The sequence below is a fragment of the Budorcas taxicolor genome, chromosome 1, assembly GCF_023091745.1.
Source record: "Budorcas taxicolor isolate Tak-1 chromosome 1, Takin1.1, whole genome shotgun sequence".
Classification (NCBI taxonomy): Eukaryota; Metazoa; Chordata; class Mammalia; order Artiodactyla; family Bovidae; genus Budorcas; species Budorcas taxicolor.
Genome location: NC_068910.1, coordinates 110642760 through 110660926, shown reverse-complemented (window position 1 = coordinate 110660926; position 18167 = coordinate 110642760). Strand labels below are relative to the sequence as shown.

The 18167-nt window shown below is 40.2% G+C and overlaps 2 protein-coding genes across 2 annotated transcripts in view; one reads left to right on the top strand and one right to left on the bottom strand.

Moving 5' to 3' along the window:
* Positions 1-7375: 7375 nt before the first annotated feature.
* On the bottom strand, positions 7376-10895 carry LOC128049340 (putative protein FAM172B). The gene is made up of 2 exons (XM_052641902.1): positions 10851-10895; positions 7376-8467 (listed from the first exon to the last, which is right to left on the bottom strand). Exons 1-2 carry the CDS (start codon positions 10893-10895, stop codon positions 7376-7378), a joined length of 1137 nt encoding a protein of 378 aa, XP_052497862.1.
* Positions 10896-14131: 3236 nt separating this feature from the next.
* The window catches only part of SENP7 (SUMO specific peptidase 7), a 137876-nt gene continuing 133840 nt past the window's right edge, over positions 14132-18167 (top strand). The window contains exon 1 of the mRNA XM_052642117.1: positions 14132-14216. Within this exon, the coding sequence (XP_052498077.1) occupies positions 14177-14216 (40 nt within the window). The 5' untranslated portion in view covers positions 14132-14176. The remainder of the gene's footprint in view (positions 14217-18167) is intronic.

The following is an 18167-nucleotide window of genomic DNA, read 5'->3' as shown; positions in this document are numbered from 1 at the left end:
TCAGTCTGATTTCGGTGTTTACCATCTGGTGATGTCCATGTGTAGAGTCTTCTCTTGTGTTGTTAGAAGAGGGTGTTTGCTATGACCAGTGCGTTCTCTTGGGAAAACTCGATTAGCCTTTGCCCTGCCTCATTCTGTACTCCAATGCCAAATTTGCCTGTTATTCCAAGTATTTCTTGACTTCCTATTTTTGCATTCCAGTCCCCTATAATGAAAAGGACATCCTTTTTGGGTGTTAGTTCTAGAAGGTCTTGTAGGTCTTCATAGACCCGTTCAACATTCAGTTCAACCGTTCAGCATTACTGGTTGGGGCACAGACTTGGATTACTGTGATAATTGAATGGTTTGCCTTGGAAATGAACAGAGATCATTCTATCATCATTGAGATTGCATCCACATACTGCATTTCTGACTCATGTTGAGTATGATGGCTACTCCATTTCTTCTAAGGGATTCTTGCCCACAGTAGTAGATATAATGGTCATCTGAGCTAAATTCACCCATTCCAGTCCATTTTAGTTGGCTGATTCCTAAAATTTCGACATTCACTCTTGCCATCTCCTGTTTGAGCACTTCCAATTTCGCCTTGATTCATGGACCTAACATTCCAGGTTTCTATGCAGTATTTACTTTCATCACCAGTCACATCCACAACTGGGTGTTCTTTTTGCTTTGCCTCTGTCTCTTCATTCTTTCTGGAGTTATTTCTCCACCTGTCTCCAGTGGCATATTGGGCATCTGCTGGCCTGAGGAGTTCATCTTTCAGTGCCCTGTCTTGTTGCCTTTTCATACTGTTCATGGGGTTTTCAAGGCAAGAATACTGAAGTGGTTTGCCAGACCTGCCTGTCTTGGGTGGCTCATAGTTTCATTGAGTTAGACAAGGCTGTGGCCCATGTGATCAGATTGGTTAGTGTTCTGTGATTGTGGTTTTCATTCTGTCTGCCCTCTGATGGAGAAAGATAAGAGGCTTATAGAAGCTTCCTGATGGGAAAGACTGACTGAGGGGGAAAATGGGTCTTGCTCTGATGGGCGGGGCCATGCTCAGTAAATCTTTAATCCAATTTTCTGTTGATGGGTGGTGCTGTGTTCCCTCCCTGTTAATGTACTTTCACGAAGAGTGGGTGAACTGAACTGAACTGAACAGGAGAGAAAGGGGCAGGGCACAATTTTTGAAAGAATGACATGACCCAAGGTCACAACTTAAACCAATTAGAATCAAATGGGACCAAGATGGCAGACAAGACTAGACCTTAATCCTCAATCAGCAAGTGAAACGACACACCCAGAGGTGCCATGACAGTTGCAGAGCAAAAGACCAAGGAGTGGGTGATAGCCCAAGTCCTGGGAACCTCCACTCCTTCCCCAGAATAGTTGGAATAATTCTCCCACTCATTAACATATGAAATTGCCTTGCCTATAAAAACCAACCGTGCTGCATTTTGCAGTGCATTTGCGCTCTGTGATGGCGCACACTCTTGTTTATGGCGTGTGTTTCTCTCTGAATCGGAATAAATCCATTTCTTACTTATCAGTTTGTCTCTCACTGAAGTCTTTCTGCAATGAGACATCATGAACCTGAGCTTTATTAGGCCCTGAAACCAAGTACCATGGGTTTTGGCCTGGTTCGAGTTCCAGCCATATGGGTTCAAGTCCCAAACTGGGTTTTGGCTGGAGTCAAGTCCCAGACATTTGGGTTCAAGTCCCAATCTGAGGTAAACAGTTTTCAATACCCCTACTCTACTTCTTGACTGTAAATTCCTGCCTTTGTTGTGTTTAGACTTGAGCCTGATCTTTTTTCTCTGCTGGCAGTAACCCTAATTCCAATAGTCTTGAATAAAGTCTTCTTTACTATTTTAACAAATGTTAGGTTAATTTTGTAATAGAAGCAGTCTGTGTAACAAGTCCATACAGTGAGTTACTAAGGCTCAACTTTAGATCACCATTGCTTGTCTTTTTTTTTTTTTCATGGTCACAAAATCTTAACATTTTAAGCCTAAACTTTACAGAATAAATATACTGGACCCTATTGCCCTCAATCCTAACTTTTAGTTGCTATTTTAAATGTTTTAAATGTTGCCCTAACCACTAAAATATTAGTGGTCTTACAATGTCTGGATTATGGAAATACATATTTCTGAATTAAATGCTTCAGATCATCTGGTGTGTGCTCTTCTGAGGGATCCTGAAACAGAATCACTCAACTAAGCTGCTCCTGAACAGAAGCTGTGAGATAATAAAAGCTGTTTTAAGTCACTAAGTTTTGGGGGTAATCTCACATGTAGCAACAGAGTATCATAGGCTGGGAGCCTTAAACAGAAAGTATTCCTCACAGTTCTAGGAAGTCCATGATCAAGGTATCAGTAGATTCAGTGTCCAGTGAAGACCTGCTTCATAGATGGCTGTCTTCTCACTGTGTCTCATGTTGCTGCTGTTGTTCAGTTGCTAAGTTGTGTCCAACTCTTTGTAACCCCATGGACTGTAGCATCCCAGGTCACCCTGTCCTTCATTATCTCCTGGAGTTTGCTTAAATTTATGTCCATTGAGTCAGTGATGCCATCCAACCATTTCATTCTCTGTTGTCCCCGTCTCCTCCTGCCTTCAATCTTTCCCAGCCAGCATCAGTGTTTTTTCAGTGAGTCAGTTCTTCACATCAGGTAGCCAAAGTGTTAGAGCTTCAGATCCATCTTTCCAATGAATATTCAGGATTGATTTCATTTAGGACTGACTGGTTTGATCTCCTTGCTATCCACGGGACTCTCAAGAGTCTTCTCCAGCACCACAGTTCAAAAGGATCAATATTTCGATGCTCAGCCTTCTTTATGGTCCAACTTTCACATCCAAACATGACTACTGGAAAAACCATAGCTTTGACTATATGGACCTTTGTTGGCAAAATGATGTCTATGCTTTTTAATATGCTGTCTAGGTTTGTCATAGCTTTTCTTCCAAGGAGCAAGTGGTTTTTAATTTCATGGCTGCAGTTATAATCTGCAGTAAATTTTGGAGCCCAAGGAAAGAAAACTGGTTTTTCATTTTTCACTGTTACTATTTTTTACCTGTTTGCCATGAAATGATGGTACCAGATGCCATGATTTTAGTTTCTTAAATGTTGAGTTTTTTTTTTTTTTAAATGTTGAGTTTTAAGTCAGCTTTTTCACTCTCTTCTTTCACCCTTATCAAGAGGCTCTTTAGTTATTCTTCCGCTGTCTGCCATTAGCATGGTGTCGTCTCCATATTTAAGGTTGTTAATGTGGTTGTTTCACATTGCAGAAGGGAGCTTTCTGAGGTTTCTTCCATAATAGCATTAATCCTGGTAATGAGGGCTCTACCCTCATGGTAATCACCTCCCAAATATCCCACCTCCTAATACCATCACATTGGAGATTAAAATTTCACCATGAATTTTGGTGGGGGACACAAACATTCAGTACATAACAGAAATTATAGTGTAAACTAGGTTTAAAAAAAAAACACTAAGAGGAACTTCCCTGGTGGTTCAGTGATTAGGAGTCTGCTTCTGAAACTGGAGGGAAGGGGGCAGGGCACCACCTTTGAAAGAATGATATAGCCCAAGGGCACAACATAAACTGATTAGAACCAAATGGGTCCAAAATGGCAGACAAGTCAACTTGAGAAGACCTTGATCCTCTGTATAGGCTCAATGTAACACATCAGCAGGCTAAATGACACACCCAGAGGTGCCATGACAGTTCCAAGGTTGACCATCAAAGACCAAAAGTGGGTGGTAGCCTAATCTCTGGAAATCCCCACCCCTTCCCCAAAATAGTTGGAATAATCCTCCCACCATTAGCCTGTGAAATTACCCAGCCCATAAAAGCTAACCACACCACATTTCAAGGCCACTACACTGGCCCTTTGTGTTGACCCACAGTCTGTAGAGTGTGTTTCTCTCTGAATAAATCCACTTCTTACCTATCGTTTCGTCTCTTACTGAATTCTTTCTGTGATGAGAACATCAAGAATCCGAGCTTCATTAAGTCCTAAACCAGGTCTGTGACCTCAGTGGGAAGACTGTAAGTTTTGGCTGAGTTTGAATCCCAAACTGGGTTTTGGCTGGGTTCAAGTCTCAGCCATGTGCGGTCAAGTCCCAATCTGAGGTAAATGGTTTCACTTCCAGTGCAGGGGATGGGTTCAACCCCTGGTTGAGGAACTGAAATCCCACATGCTGTGTGATGTGGCCCAAAACAAACAAAAACAAACAAACAAAAAAACCCATTAGGAATTAGAACACTAGAAGAACTAGAAAGAGCTATGTACAGAAAAATTCATATGACCCATTAGATATGGCATAGTCAATATTTCAAATGTAACATCTAATATGGTTTCCTCTAGTACTCATGTAGGGGCAGAGCTAAAAAAAAAACTTGTAACCTATTCCTTTATCTCTCTTTAAGACTTTCTGGAACTGCCAAAATAAAGTTTTCACCAGTAGTCCCTATCTCAGTAAATGATATTTCTCTTTTTTCTTTTTAGTAAATAGTATTGTATTTCTGTCCAACTAGTTGCTGAAGACAAAACATCTGGGAACACTCCTTGTTATTTCCTTCTCCTTATTCCTGATCTCCAATCACAAAATTTTGTTCATTACATGTATTAAGTATTTCTTTACAAATTAAAATCAATGAAATATCACTTCTCCCCTGTCAGAATGGCCCTCATCAAAGAGTCTACAAGTAACAAATACTGGAGAGGATGTGGAGAAAAGAGAACCCTTGTATACTGTTGGTGGGAATGCAAATTGGTGCAGCCACTGTGGAAAACAGTATGGGAGTTCCTTAAAAAGCCAAAAATAGAGTTACCGTATGAGTCAACAATTCACTCCTGGGTATACATCTGGAGAAAAATGAAAACACTAATTTGAAAAGATGGATGCACCCCAATATTCATAGCAGCACTATTTACAATAGGCAAGATGTTGAAGCAACCCAATGCCCATTGATAGATGATTAGATTAAAATGTTATATGCAAATGAAATGGAATATCACTCAGCCATAAAAAGAATGGAATATTGCAATTTGCAGCAATGTGGATGGATCTGGAGAATATTATGCTTAGTGAAATGTCAAAGACAAATTATACATGGTATCACTCATATGTTGAATCTAAAAAAATACAAATGAATGTACATACAAAAGAAACAGATTCATAGATATAGAAAACAAGTTTATGGTTACCAAAGCAAAGGAAGGAATAAATTATGGGTATGGGATTAACAGATACAAACTATTATAAAACAGAGAAGCAACAAGGATTTATTGTATGAAAAAGTGAAAGTTGCTCAGTTGTGTCTGACCCTTTGTGACTCCATGGATTATACAGTCATGTAATTTTCTGAGCCAGAATACTGGAGTGGGTAGCCTTCCCCTTCTCCAGGGGAATCTTCCTAATTCAGGAATCAAACACAAGTCTTCTGCATTGCAGGTGTATTCTTTACCAGCTGAGATACCAGGGAAGCCCTTTATTGTATAGCACAGGGAATTATATTCAATATCTTACAATAATCTATGATGGAATATAACCGACAAAAAATGAATCATTTTGCTGTACACTTAAATACTGTAAGACACTTACACTGATTAAAAAAAAAAAGCATTGAACATTTCTCAAACTAGTGCCAAAATTATTTGATCTCCTAGCTTCCAAGCTTGTTCTCCTTCTAAACTATTCTCTAAACTACAATCAGGATATTCTTTATAAAGTGTAAATCTGCTAATATTCTGTCTAAAACCATCCAATGGTTTCCATTGTCATTAGAATAAAGTTTTTTTTTTTTTTTACATTGCAGCCTTAAATAAGCTGCCTGTTTATTTCTCCAACTTAACTTTGCAGCTACTGACAAAACCTCTCCCCATCAAATCTGATTTTGGCTCCTCGGAGCCCTCTTCTTGAGTAGGCTCTGACATTGGGCTCTGCCCTTGGTCTGCTTAGTCTAGTTTTAGCAAAAATTCTGCTGAGTCAGTTAGTGAAAATCTCACCTCTGGTATCTAAACATTCTCGTATTATATTTGATAAAATTCCTCATGCTCCACTTTCAATGTCTTCCCAGCCCTGCCCTGCCTGCAGTAAGAATCCTGTTGAGTCAGTCTATTAAGAAAAACTCTTATTATCCCTGAAGTTTTCTCTTAGTAATTTTCTATTCATTGCTGCTGCTAAGTCTCTTCAGTCGTGTCCGACTCTGCGACCCCATAGGTGGCAGCCCACCAGGCTCCCCCGTCCCTGGGATTCTCCAGGCAAGAATACTGGAGTGGGTTGCCATTTCCTTCTCCAATACATGAAAGTGAAAAGTGAAAGTGAAGTCGCTCAGTCATGTCCGACTCTTCTCGACCCCACAGGACTGCAGCCTACCAGGCTCCTCCACCCATGGGATTTTCCAGGCAAGAGTACTGGCATGGGTTGCCATTGCCTTCGCTATTCATTGCTACTTGGCTCTAACTCCTCCCCCCACCCCCATCACTGTATTTGCAGTTGAGTCCTATCTTTCCCCTACTACAAAATCCCCATTGCACCAATCACTTTTGAATTTTCCTGTCTTTAATGAATGTCATGAATAATTTTTCCTTTACTACTACTCTATAATCTTTTAGCTCTTGCCGAACTGGACTTCTTTCTTCTGCCTCAGGACTTCTGCACATGTGATTCCTTTCACTGTGACTTTGGTTTCCCAGGTAACTACTACTGTTCTTCAAACTAGGATCATTTTGTCAAAGGAGTATTCCCTGAATCCCAAAGCTATTATTAGCTCTCATATTAGATGTTCCATGATGCCCTTTATTTCTTAACACTCTTCACCCTTGTAATTTGTTTTTCATTGTGAACCCCAAAGAAAGATAAAGGCAATGTTGGCCTTGTTTGTCAATGTGCCCAACGTTAATATTTACTAGTACATAGTAGACAGTCAGATATTAGTGAAGGTATGAGTAAACACACACATAAGAAAAACGGAAAAAACTCACAAATATACGAAGAATGGAGTTTCCATTTGATACTTACTTTATTTGCATTTATAATTTTAATATAGCACTAATACAGAAGTCAAAGATTGACTTAATATTTAATTTCTATCAATTACAGTTTTGGCATCATTAAACCATATGAAGTCTTTTCCTAAGAAGATCCTCTAACAAGACTACTTTGACTAATTGTAAAATGTTAATGATGGTACTGACTTCCTGGTTCATCAGGAGGCTACAGAACATATTTGCAAAACATTTACTTGTTTAAACAAACTCAACAAATCAGACTTGAAGTCAGAACATAATACTGCATGTGAGTTGGAAGTGTTCTTCTCTTCTAGTATCTACATTAGCAAAGTTTCAGTGGGACAAAACAATCTTAGATGACAAAAAAAGTAATTTAAGCACTTTGCTTTCTTTTTGTGGAGCTTCTAGTCACTATGGACACTCGAGAGAAATTAGCTGCTTTGGCTTTCAAAGCTTTTCTAAAGTATTTAAAAATTGACTGAAGGCTAGAGGAAGGGGCTAAGTTGTGTTTTTCTGTACCAGCAGAAACTGTAGGAAACTCCTTTTTCAAAACGGTTGTTGCAGGTTTATCCAAAGGCTTCGGACTTGTCACCCATTCACGGCAGTGCTGCTTTATCCATTCTAATAACTGGACATCGCTTCCCAACTGGTGTCCTACATGATGTTCAGAGTCAATAAGTGCAACAGCGTATACTTTGCTCATCACATCCCACTTTTTTCGAACAAGCAAGTCCATAAAAACCAAGCCTCCATAACCGTGTACAATGAAGGCAACATCCTTGCCTTCAGTCTTTGAAATGAAGTAATCCCAAATATAAGCCATGTGTTCTTCAGGAGTGTTGCTGCATCTTTTTGGAATACATTGGAGAGACTCCTGGAGAGAGAAAAAGCTCTCTGTCTGAAACATTTTTCTGGAAGAGAACTCAACATTTTGTGTTAAAAGGCCTTTCCACTCTTTTCCTGTCTGCTGGTCCACAAAATTGTCATTGGGGTTTAGCACAATTACATCATAATGTGCCTGCAATGCCATTTGAATACATGGTATCTGACTTCCATGTTGGAGACCATGATGTATTATTGCCTGCTGACTCCACTGACCAGCTCTAAAGACCCCGTGGTCTTGAAGGAGGACAAGAAGAGCAGAATGATGATTTGATAACGCTCTCTCACTCATGAAAAAGAAGCTTCTTGGTTCCTTATCAGCCTCTGATGGGATATATACTTTTTGTAATTTGCACACTTTCTCCAAAAGTTCATAAATGTATTGTTCAAGCAAATGGCCAAGGGCCCAGTATCGCTTGCTATTCCTCTCCAGGACATTCTTATAATAGTTAAAGGCAAAAGGCCCATGTGTCTCAGTGTGTCTCAATTCAGCTTTTTCATTGAAGTCATATTTAAGTTCTTCTAGTAAGTCAGATTGTTCAATAAATTTTCGGAAGCTCAGTTTCTGAGTCACTGGTAACCACTGAAAATAAAAAGCAGTATTATGTCAGTACTAGAAAAAAAATACAAATTTCATCTTGCTTAAGTCTTCCTGTGGGAAGTCATGTTAAGCACTTTATGAAGACATTAGGGCTTCCCTGGTGGCCCCATGGTAAAGAATCTGCCTGCCAATGCAGGAGACACAAAAGATATGGTTTCGAACCCTGGGATGGGAAGATCCCTTAGAAGAGGAAATGGGAACCCACTCCAGTATTCCTTCCTGGGAAATCCCATTGACAGGGGATCTTGGAGGGCTACAGTCCGTAGGGTTGCAAAAAGAGTCAGGCACAACTTAGTGACCAAACAGCAAACATGAAGACATTAATATTTTAACCTATGGTAGAGATTTTAACTCAAAATAATTGTGAAAAATGCAAAGTAGTGAGAAGCTGAATACACTAAGGGACAATGGATAGACCATATATAAAAACAGAACTCTGACCCACAATCTGCAGCAACTTGCCCAGGAAGTAAATCTCTCATCTATAATAAACAGCCCTGGAAGCCAGTCTTACAAGTCAGAATCTCAGGAAGTGAGACTGCTTACTTCTAGTGACAATCTGAGAAGTCAAACAATAACTTAACTTCTGTCACAGCTGGCCCCAAATGGCCAAGACTTGATTTGTATTTATTTACTTATTTGGCTGTGCTCAGTCTTAGCTGTGGCATGCAGGATCTTTAGTTGCGGCATGTGGGATCTAGTTCCCTGACCAAGGGTCGAACCCTGGGGTCCCCTGCATTGGCAATGTGGAGTCTCAGCCACTGAACCACCAGGCAAGTCCCAAGACTTGGTTAATAACTTGGTTAATAACTTATAGCTTCCATAATTTAGGACCCACCAGAGAAAGCCAGATAGGCACTCCTAACCAGTCACACAGGATGCCTCCCTTTTAGTTAGCTTGCAGACAGCTTCCTCATGCCAATATGGTTCAATCAGGACATGCCAGCAGCCTTCCCTTTTTTGCCACTACAAAGCTTTCCCGCTCGTCTGCTGGCCTTTGAGTCACTGCCAAAATGCAAGTGATGGTGGCTGACTCCTTTGCTATAGTGAGCTCAGAATGAATAGATTTTGTTTTTCTCGTTTGGTTAGTCTTTATCTCCACAGTAAGCATTTAAATATTTTTGCTATTAAATAAATGGCAGGGGATGGCAGTAGATGTGAAATGTGAACCAGGCACTGGAGATTATGATCAACCTATCTAATAATAGAAGATATGGTTATTCTGATGTTTGAAATTAAAAGTGACTGAGAAAACTTAGTTATTGTAGTCACAGCCCAAAGGGAAAGAAAAGTCCTTGAAAGGTTAAGTCCCGGGAGGAAAAAAAAACCTCAACAGACTTTATTTTGGGGAGAAAAAAAAGGTTAAGTGGTTTGTGCTAAAATCACACAACTGTTAAATAAATGATTAGGTACTGAGGCTATGTGACTCAAATTCATGTTCTTAACAAATACATTAATACTCTTGCTCCTGAATTTCTGAACACTCGCACTAGCAACCACAACCCACTTCCAATAAATAGGACTTAAAATGATTTTCAGTGCCACTCAAGCTGCTATCAAGGCTTAAGGTAAAATCAAAACAGTGCTAGTTTGCTTTGATTTCTTAACTCTTTTCTCACTTTCTGAATCTGACTCCCACACCCAACCAGTACTTTATGAAGTTATTTGGTTATCCAAATTATCCAACCTATATAGACTGCTATTTCCTGTTCCCTTAAAAACTTTTCCTTCTAGTATTGCTGATCTCAGGTGCTATTATGTAATTAATATCTTTTCCTAGAGTGCAAGTGACAGGAGCCTCTGGAACTAGATGAATTGATTTAGGTTTAAATTCTAGCTCCAAATTTTAAGTTGAATGACTTTCAGCTGGTTTCTTAACCTCTATCAGTTTCAGTTTCTTTAACTTATGAGTTTCAGTTTATGCTATCTAAAACAGCAATCGTTATTACCCTCTATCCTGCCACTCTGCTTTATTTTTCTTCATAGCCTACATTACCATCTGATATATAACTGTATATTTAAAAATTGTCTCTCCTCACTAGAATGAAAGCTCTATAAGAACAGGAACTTTGTTTAACTACTGCTGTATCTACAGTACTTGGAACAGTATCTGGGATATACAAATATTTTTTCAATGCATAAATGCAAAATAGGATAACATTTCACAAGGCTGTTGTGAGAATTAATATAGATAAAAGCCATTTTATGCAGTGTCTCACACATGGAAGTTTCTGTAAAATAAGACAGGATGATCTTTTTGAGGAATGTGAAGTAAACATATATCTCTTGCCCACCCTTTCTTATTCACTCAACATTGTGATTTTTTTCCACATTAATAAGCACAGTCTGAGATCATTCATTTTACCAATTTATAGTGTTCCACTGCTTGAGTATGCCATGGTTTAACCATTATTCTGTTGAAGAACTTTAAGGCTGCTCCAGTTTTCCACGATTATAAACAAAGTGGGCTTCCCTGGTAGCTCAGCTGGTAAAGAATCCGCCTGCAATGAGTGAGACTTGGGTTCAATTCCTGGATTGGGAAGATCCCCTGGAGGAGGGCATGGCAACCCACTCCAGTATTCTTGCCTGGAGAATCCCCATGGACAGAGGAGCCTGGTAGGCTACAGTTCATGGGGTCACAAAAAGTCAGACACAACTAAGCGACTAAGCACATAAACAAAGCTGCAACGAACATTCTTACAGCTATATTTTTTGTGTGCATATCAAGAGTTTCTCTAGGCAATATGCCTACAAGTGGAATTTCTAAGTCATGTTGACATCTTTCATTCTACCAGATACTGTTAAATTACTCTCCAAAAGGAGGGTCTATTTTATAGTTTGGCATGGATGAGGTTTGTACAGAAAAGCAGTCATCTCATATCTAAAAATACTTTGTTTACTCAGGTACTATGCTGAAAACTGCCCTTTTCTCTACTGAAATAAATAGAAAGATAACCTAATATGTAAAACTCAATGAACTAAACCTAAATCAACTAAACTAAACCAAAAAACTAAAGAATGTTGTTAGCTAACTTTTCTTTCAATCAGAGTAAAACAAAATCTGTATTTTCTAATAGCATGTAGTATATGGCATTCAATTCCTCTTTTTCACTTTTGTTAAGTGCTTTTGTACCTAGTTGTTTGAGAAACAATTCTCAGGGGAAAAGAAGGGGAGTTTGCAAACTGGATAACCAATATGGCACACTGATAAATAAAGGACACTTATTTAAGTGGAGAGAAAAGGAGCAAGGTGCAGAGTATCCTGTAGAATGAAAAGGTAGACAGTTCTTTACAATTTATTGTAGTTTACATTGCTTGGCTAATATACTTCAATATGTAACTCTCCTCTGAATTCATATCTAGCTGTTCCTTGATATATTTAGTCACCAACCAAACCTATTTATATTCAGATTGTACTTAAAGTTAATTCACTTGGGAAGAGAAGGTTAATTTTTAGTTTAAGCTCTCCTCAAAGAAATTGTTATTTAAGGGGTAAAATAAAGAGTTGATCAATTTCACACTGCCATCATGTCCTGAAACTAATAAAAAAAATCATACCCACTGCTTTTAATTGTATAGTCAAAACAAAAATAGAATATCTAATTTAAACACTTTATATACACTTTTAACACTCAATAAAGAAGCATACTCATTCAGATCAAACCTGTCCTTCCTCTCCTCCTATAAAATACTGGGCTAATGAATTTCTAATCTCAAAACAATCTTAATTTAAAAGGCTCTATACATTGTGAGCTAAACATACATAAGAGAAATGACCTTATCTACAAACATACTAAGGGAATCATTCACTTTTTTTGAATGATTCACTTATTTTAAAAGTTCACAATTCACTTATTTTAAAATAAGGAAGCTTTCACCTGAACATCATAAAACACTAGAAAACAAAAGATCAGGTACTTAGTCTTTCATAAGGTGCAAAGTGAGATTGTTAAATGACTCCCTCAAAAGACTGAACTTTTTAGTCCTTTAAGTTGTTTGCAATACAACTATGCAGTAGATACTGTAAAAACAATAAAAACACTGGTTTAAAAAGCAAATTTCAAGTTTTTGAGCTTAAAGGTCATTTATCTTCAAATACGTTATTCCAAACCAGCTCCATTCAAAGAAACAAACTGACTCACTGTCTTTATTAACAGAAATGCTACATTTGGTTGAATGACAAGTTTAAATGATATGTTTCCAAGTTGACTAATATTATTTCTTATAATGTCATTTCTAATAGGTTGACTTACTGCTAAACTTTAAAACCATTTACTTTTAAGGAAGCTTTGGACAGAAATGGATTACACTTACAATTTCCTTTTTTGTGTTTCCATCTCTTACCTCTATTTCCATCTGTTTTCCAGCTGTTTCGTATAATATCAGCTGATGAATCAAGCCAGCGTGATTCTGGAGTAAAATCATTCAATTAAAAAAGTTGATTTATATAATAAAATTCAAATATTTTTCAGTAGGCAGTGTTTTTATTTGCTAAAAAGAAATAAACTGAGCCTCTACATGAAATCCTTGTAGTGAATTTCATTCTCAGCAAGCCCTGAAGTATTTCTGCTTTTCAGCCATTCTGACCTTTCTAGACACTCCCCCTAGCCCAACAGGCATTATCACCTGGAGACTTACCCCTAGCTCCAACACAGACGACACAGTAATTAAAAGGTAAGACTAAAGCAAAAGCCAGGCTCTGGCAGTGAATTGAACAAGTTAAGTCCCATTACCAGCCTTGGCAAGATGGGGGAGAGGGAAGTGGATGTTAAAACTGTCGAACATTCCAATATCATTTACCTCTAACTAGAGTGCTCTGTGTTATTTTGTTAAACTTACTATGATTAAAGTTTACCCACTTAAAAAAAGTATTCAAATATGTACTTTATGGCTAATCAAATAGAACAATTTTCTAAACTGATGGGTCCTATGAAAGGACTAAAGTAATCAGCCTCAAAGTACTAATCGTTGAGTTCGTTGAAGTCAGGGTTTTTCCCTTAGGCACTGTAATAAAAATTAGTTGAACAAATTAATACACAGCCACCCACTTTCTAGCATCTCATTATTTAAAAAAAATTGAGGTCCAGCTTTTTTCCTGTCCTTTAAAAATTAGGGATTTGAATTTTGAAGAGATCCTATTACTCTTTTTCCTCAGCTGACTTAATTGATTTCCACTCCAACTGCTAAACTAACAGGCTATTGATTTTTGTCTTGTTAAAGTCTTTTTGCTTCTAAATTTGAGGAAGCGCCTTGAGGACAGACACACAGCAGACGCCGCCGTGAGTAAAGTAATACTATCAAAGGACGATTTCTGGGGTAGCGAAGTGGGGGAATTCCTAGCTTCCTTGCTTTAATTTTTAGTCAGCCGCATCTTCAAGTCAACAAAACCTTTATGATCTTGGGCTAAAACCTCACACCCAGTCTCAGTATCCTATAGACGCAGAGAGAATGAAAAAACGTCACTTAAACAAACACTTGGCGACGGGGAACCCACAGAGCAAACAAGTCCCAGGAAGTGATTTCCGGATGGAGGTGGGAGGGGCGGTAATTTCCGGTCTGAGGCAGGCGACGGCTCTTGCGCAAGCGCAATTCTCACGTTCTTGGCTTTTTTTCCCCTTTCCCCTCCCCCTCCCTCCCCCACCCAGAGGGGGCTTGAGGTGACAGCGACTGCGATTCCAGCAGGAGGAGAAGATGGACAAGGGGAAGGCCGGGAGACGACGATCTTCTGCTGGTGAGAAAGGGTCGGAGGAGGACTGAGCATATTGTCTCCTACCTCGGGCAAAGGGGAGACACAGGCGGCGACGGGAGCTGCGGCCCGGAGCTGCTAGGGCCCCGGCTCGCGCTCGGGCTGCGGCTTTTGCTCGGCCGTGCGGGGAGCCGAGGGGAGAGAGCGGTGGAGCCCCGCACAATGGAAGGTCCCCTGGGCTCCCCGGCCCCTGCGGGTTGAAGACCCAGTCCGAGCTGTCATCAAAGCCTCAGTCGCTTTTCACCCTGTCACTCCTTTCATTTTTGTTTTCCTGCGAGCACCTTGCTTGGGTCTCGTCGAACCACGGGTCTTCCCGGTTGGCTTGTCGCTCACCTGCCACGCCTTCCTCGTAATTCCACCAATGTTACTGTTTCATTTCCAGCTTCTTGGCGCCTGACCCCACTTTCCCCTCTTCCTTTGATTCTTGACTTTGCCTCTTTCTCGTTCCGCCCCCGCCCCCGCCCCCACCCCGGGCAGGTAAAAGCAGCTGCGAAGGAGAGGAGGGGTTTGTTAATTGACACTTTCTCGTCTGCTGCTGCTGCTGTTGCTGCTGCTGCTGCTGCTGCTGCTAAGCCGCTTCAGTCGTGTCCGACTCTGTGCGACCCCATAGACGGCAGCCCACCAGGCTCCCCCGTCCCTGGGATTGTCCAGGCAAGAATACTGGAGTGGGTTGCCATTTCCTTCTCCAGACATTTCTCGTCTAAATTGCTGCAAACATCGTGCCTTGTGTGGACTTAGGAGCCCGCCTGCTTAATAACCATTTTCTTTTCGAGACACCCACTTCCAAAAGTGATTAAAAAGTCTAACAAAGGATTTGAAGCCCTGTTTCGTTGTGTTTTTGTTCTCAGCATACTTTTCTTTTTGAAAATGCTTTGCCAGTTAAATGATTATCTTTAGTTTTGGTTACTGGATTTTAGAAACACAAAAGGTGTTGTAAGAAGTCAAGTGGAGCTCCTCCCAGTCAGCAAGTTTTCCTTAAAGATCTCGTTCTTTAAGGGTACCTTAGTTCCAGTATTAAGTCCTGTGGACCTACCAGAGGAGGAGGGAGCAGGGGCTCTTTGATAAGCTTACAATCTAGTACACTAACACACAACGAATCATTTCATTTTCGTATTTCTTAATGTGTCGTCTGTTGTTGAATAGATAGTTTTAACAATTCTAAATTTATTTAAGAGTTCCTTTGTGGCAGTGCATCTCAGACTTTCTGGCTGCAAAGAAGCGTGAGCAAGGTTCTCTGGGACATTGCGTGAAGCAGCGGAAAACCTGAAATTCCTTTTCATAAGCAACCAGTGTTACCATTTGTGTGTGTGTGTGTGTGTGCAGTCTAGATATATTCTTTGTCTTTGAAAGTATATGTATGTATTATATTAATATATATGTATATATATATAGGGCTTCCCAGGTGGTGCAGTGGTGAAGAAGAATCCTGCTAATGCAGGAGCGGCAGGAGAAGCAGGTTAGATCCTTGGGTGGGGAGGATACCCTGGAGTAGGAAATGGCAACCCACTACAGTTCATGCGATCTTAAAGAGTGGGACATGATTGAGCACACACGCATTCAGATTCGTGTGTGTGTGTGTGTGTTAGGCATGAGCAGGGAGGGGTGGCCTAGCCAAAAAGGATGCAAGCTGATCTCTAAACCCCATCCCGTGGGGTAACTTCTCCAACTCTAGCACTGTGCACCCTGGGATACAGTGGATGCAAACTAATCACAGGGGCTTCCTCAAGTACCCTTAGGCAGCTAGGAGCCCATTAAGGGTTTGTAAACATTCTACACATATATACATCTGATTATAACATTGAATTATGGGAGGACATACACAACAGAGCCTGCTGTTATATATAAGTTGCATTTGTCAATCGGCCTTGAGCGAATGCCCATGTGCATTCCCTTTCATTAATTCATTGATTGTTGGTGGGTACAAGCCCTGTATTTGCATAGGGCACAACCAAAAGGAGAAGACAGGAAGTATACAGAGGGGGAAGCTAAAAGGAATAGGGAGGATGACTCCTTTGGGGTCAGCCTGCTGCCATGTGTTGAGAGTATCTGTCTAATAAAAGATCTGTCTGCTTGAGCTGAACTGAGCTGTAACTTGTCTGTTGTTTTAAACCCTTCAAATTTTTGTTGTGTAACAACCAAGGAAGAGAAATAAACTGACCTGACATATATATATATATACACATATATACTTTGTTCGACCCTGTGGACTGTAGCCAGCCAGGCTTCTCTGTCCATAGAATTTTCCACGCAGTAATACAGGAAGGGTTGCCCTTTTCTACTCCATGGGATCCTCCTACCCCAGGGCTCAAACCCATATCTCTTGTGTCTGCTGCATTGGCAGGTGGATTTTTTCTTACCACTAGTGCCACCTGGAAAGCCATATACATACATATGTGCCTGCTTCCAGTAGATCATGTTTGTTTTGTTACACTTTTTTTCCCCCCGAAACCTTTAAGTAAAATTGACATATAAGGACAAGGCAGAATGTTTGTCTGGTGTCATTTGTGTGCTTCCTCACACAGAACTTTAGGAGTAGTCATACCTCACTTTAACAAACACAGCCTTCCTTCAATAAATGCATTTCTCCTTGGCTTAGTACATTGTTTCAGGGGGAAGGGCAAGATATTAGCATTACTCTTCAGCAAATCCCATCATCTTTACCTGGTTACACTTAGATTTATTTATGTTTTTATTACAGTTAATTTGATGCCAGTAGTTGTAGGAAGTAAAATTTGAGAGTAAAATTGTTAATTCTTAAAAGACATTGATAGTTATGGGAGTTATCCCTCTGGAGAGGTTTTTTTTCCTTGCTGACTTCCCTTTAGAAGCTGCCCTTTCTGAAAAGCAATTGTTAATGTAGAATAAAAACCATTTTCAGATCTTATATTAAACAGCTGTTCTCCAGTACTCATCTGGTTTTAACAGATGAATATGAATTTTTTTAAGAATTAATTTTTTCTTAATTGTGCTAAGTTGCTTCACTTCTGTCTGACTCTTTGCGACCCCGTGGATTGTAGCCCACCGGGCTCCTCTGTCCATAGGGCTTCTCTAGACAAGAATACAGGAATGGATTGCCATGCCCTCCAGGGGATCTTCTGACCCAGCGATTGAACCCGTGTCTCTCATATCTCCTGCACTGGCAGGCAGGTTTTTTACCACTAGCACCACCTGGGAAGCCCTTTTCCCTAATAGTGTGTTTTTAATTTTCTCATGTGAATTCTCAGAACAGTCTGTTGGCTTAAAAGGAACTTGAATTCTGTGTGACATTTGTATGCATGCAGTTGCCATTTCATTAGGATGGTTGCTAATTGGGCTTCCCCAGTGGCTCTGCAGTAAAGGATTTGCCTGCAATGTGGGCAACCTGGGTTCAATCCTGGGTTAAAAAGATCCCTTGGAGGAGAAAATGGCAACCCACTCCAGTATTCTTGCCTGGAAATTTCCATAGACAGAAAAGCCTGGAGGGGTATAGTCTAAAGAGTCACCAAGAGTCAGATACAACTGATAACTGAATGCACGCGTGCATTCTAGGAATAACTGGAACTTGAATGACTGGAATGACATTTGTAGTCATGAGACTTTCATAAGTAACCAAAGATAGAAATTTGATTAATAAAACAAATTTTAAGTTAGAGGTATAAGGAAGGTGGATAGCATAGAAAGAGAAAATAAGACAAAGTTTCTTCTGTGAGTCTGTACTGCTGCTGCTACTGCTGCTAAGTCGCTTCAGTCGTGTCCGACTCTGTGCGACCCCATAGATGGCAGCCCACCAGGCTCCCCCGTCCCTGGGATTCTCCAGGCAAGAACACTGGAGTGGGTTGCCATTTCCTTCTCCAATGCATGAAAGTGAAAAGTGAAAGTGAAGTTGCTCAGTTTTGTCCGACTCTTCCTGACCCCATGGACTACAGCTTACCAGGCTCCTCCGTCCATGGGATTTTC

Bases quoted from the DNA above. Each gene is read 5' to 3' on its own strand.
- LOC128049340 (XM_052641902.1), bottom strand. From the start codon at position 10,895: ATGGTTAAACCATGGCATACTCAAGCAGTGGAACACTATAAATTG. The intron at 8,468-10,850 runs GTAAAATGAATG...TTTTATTTTCAG, and splicing joins CAGTGGAACACTATAAATTG to TGGTTACCAGTGACTCAGAA.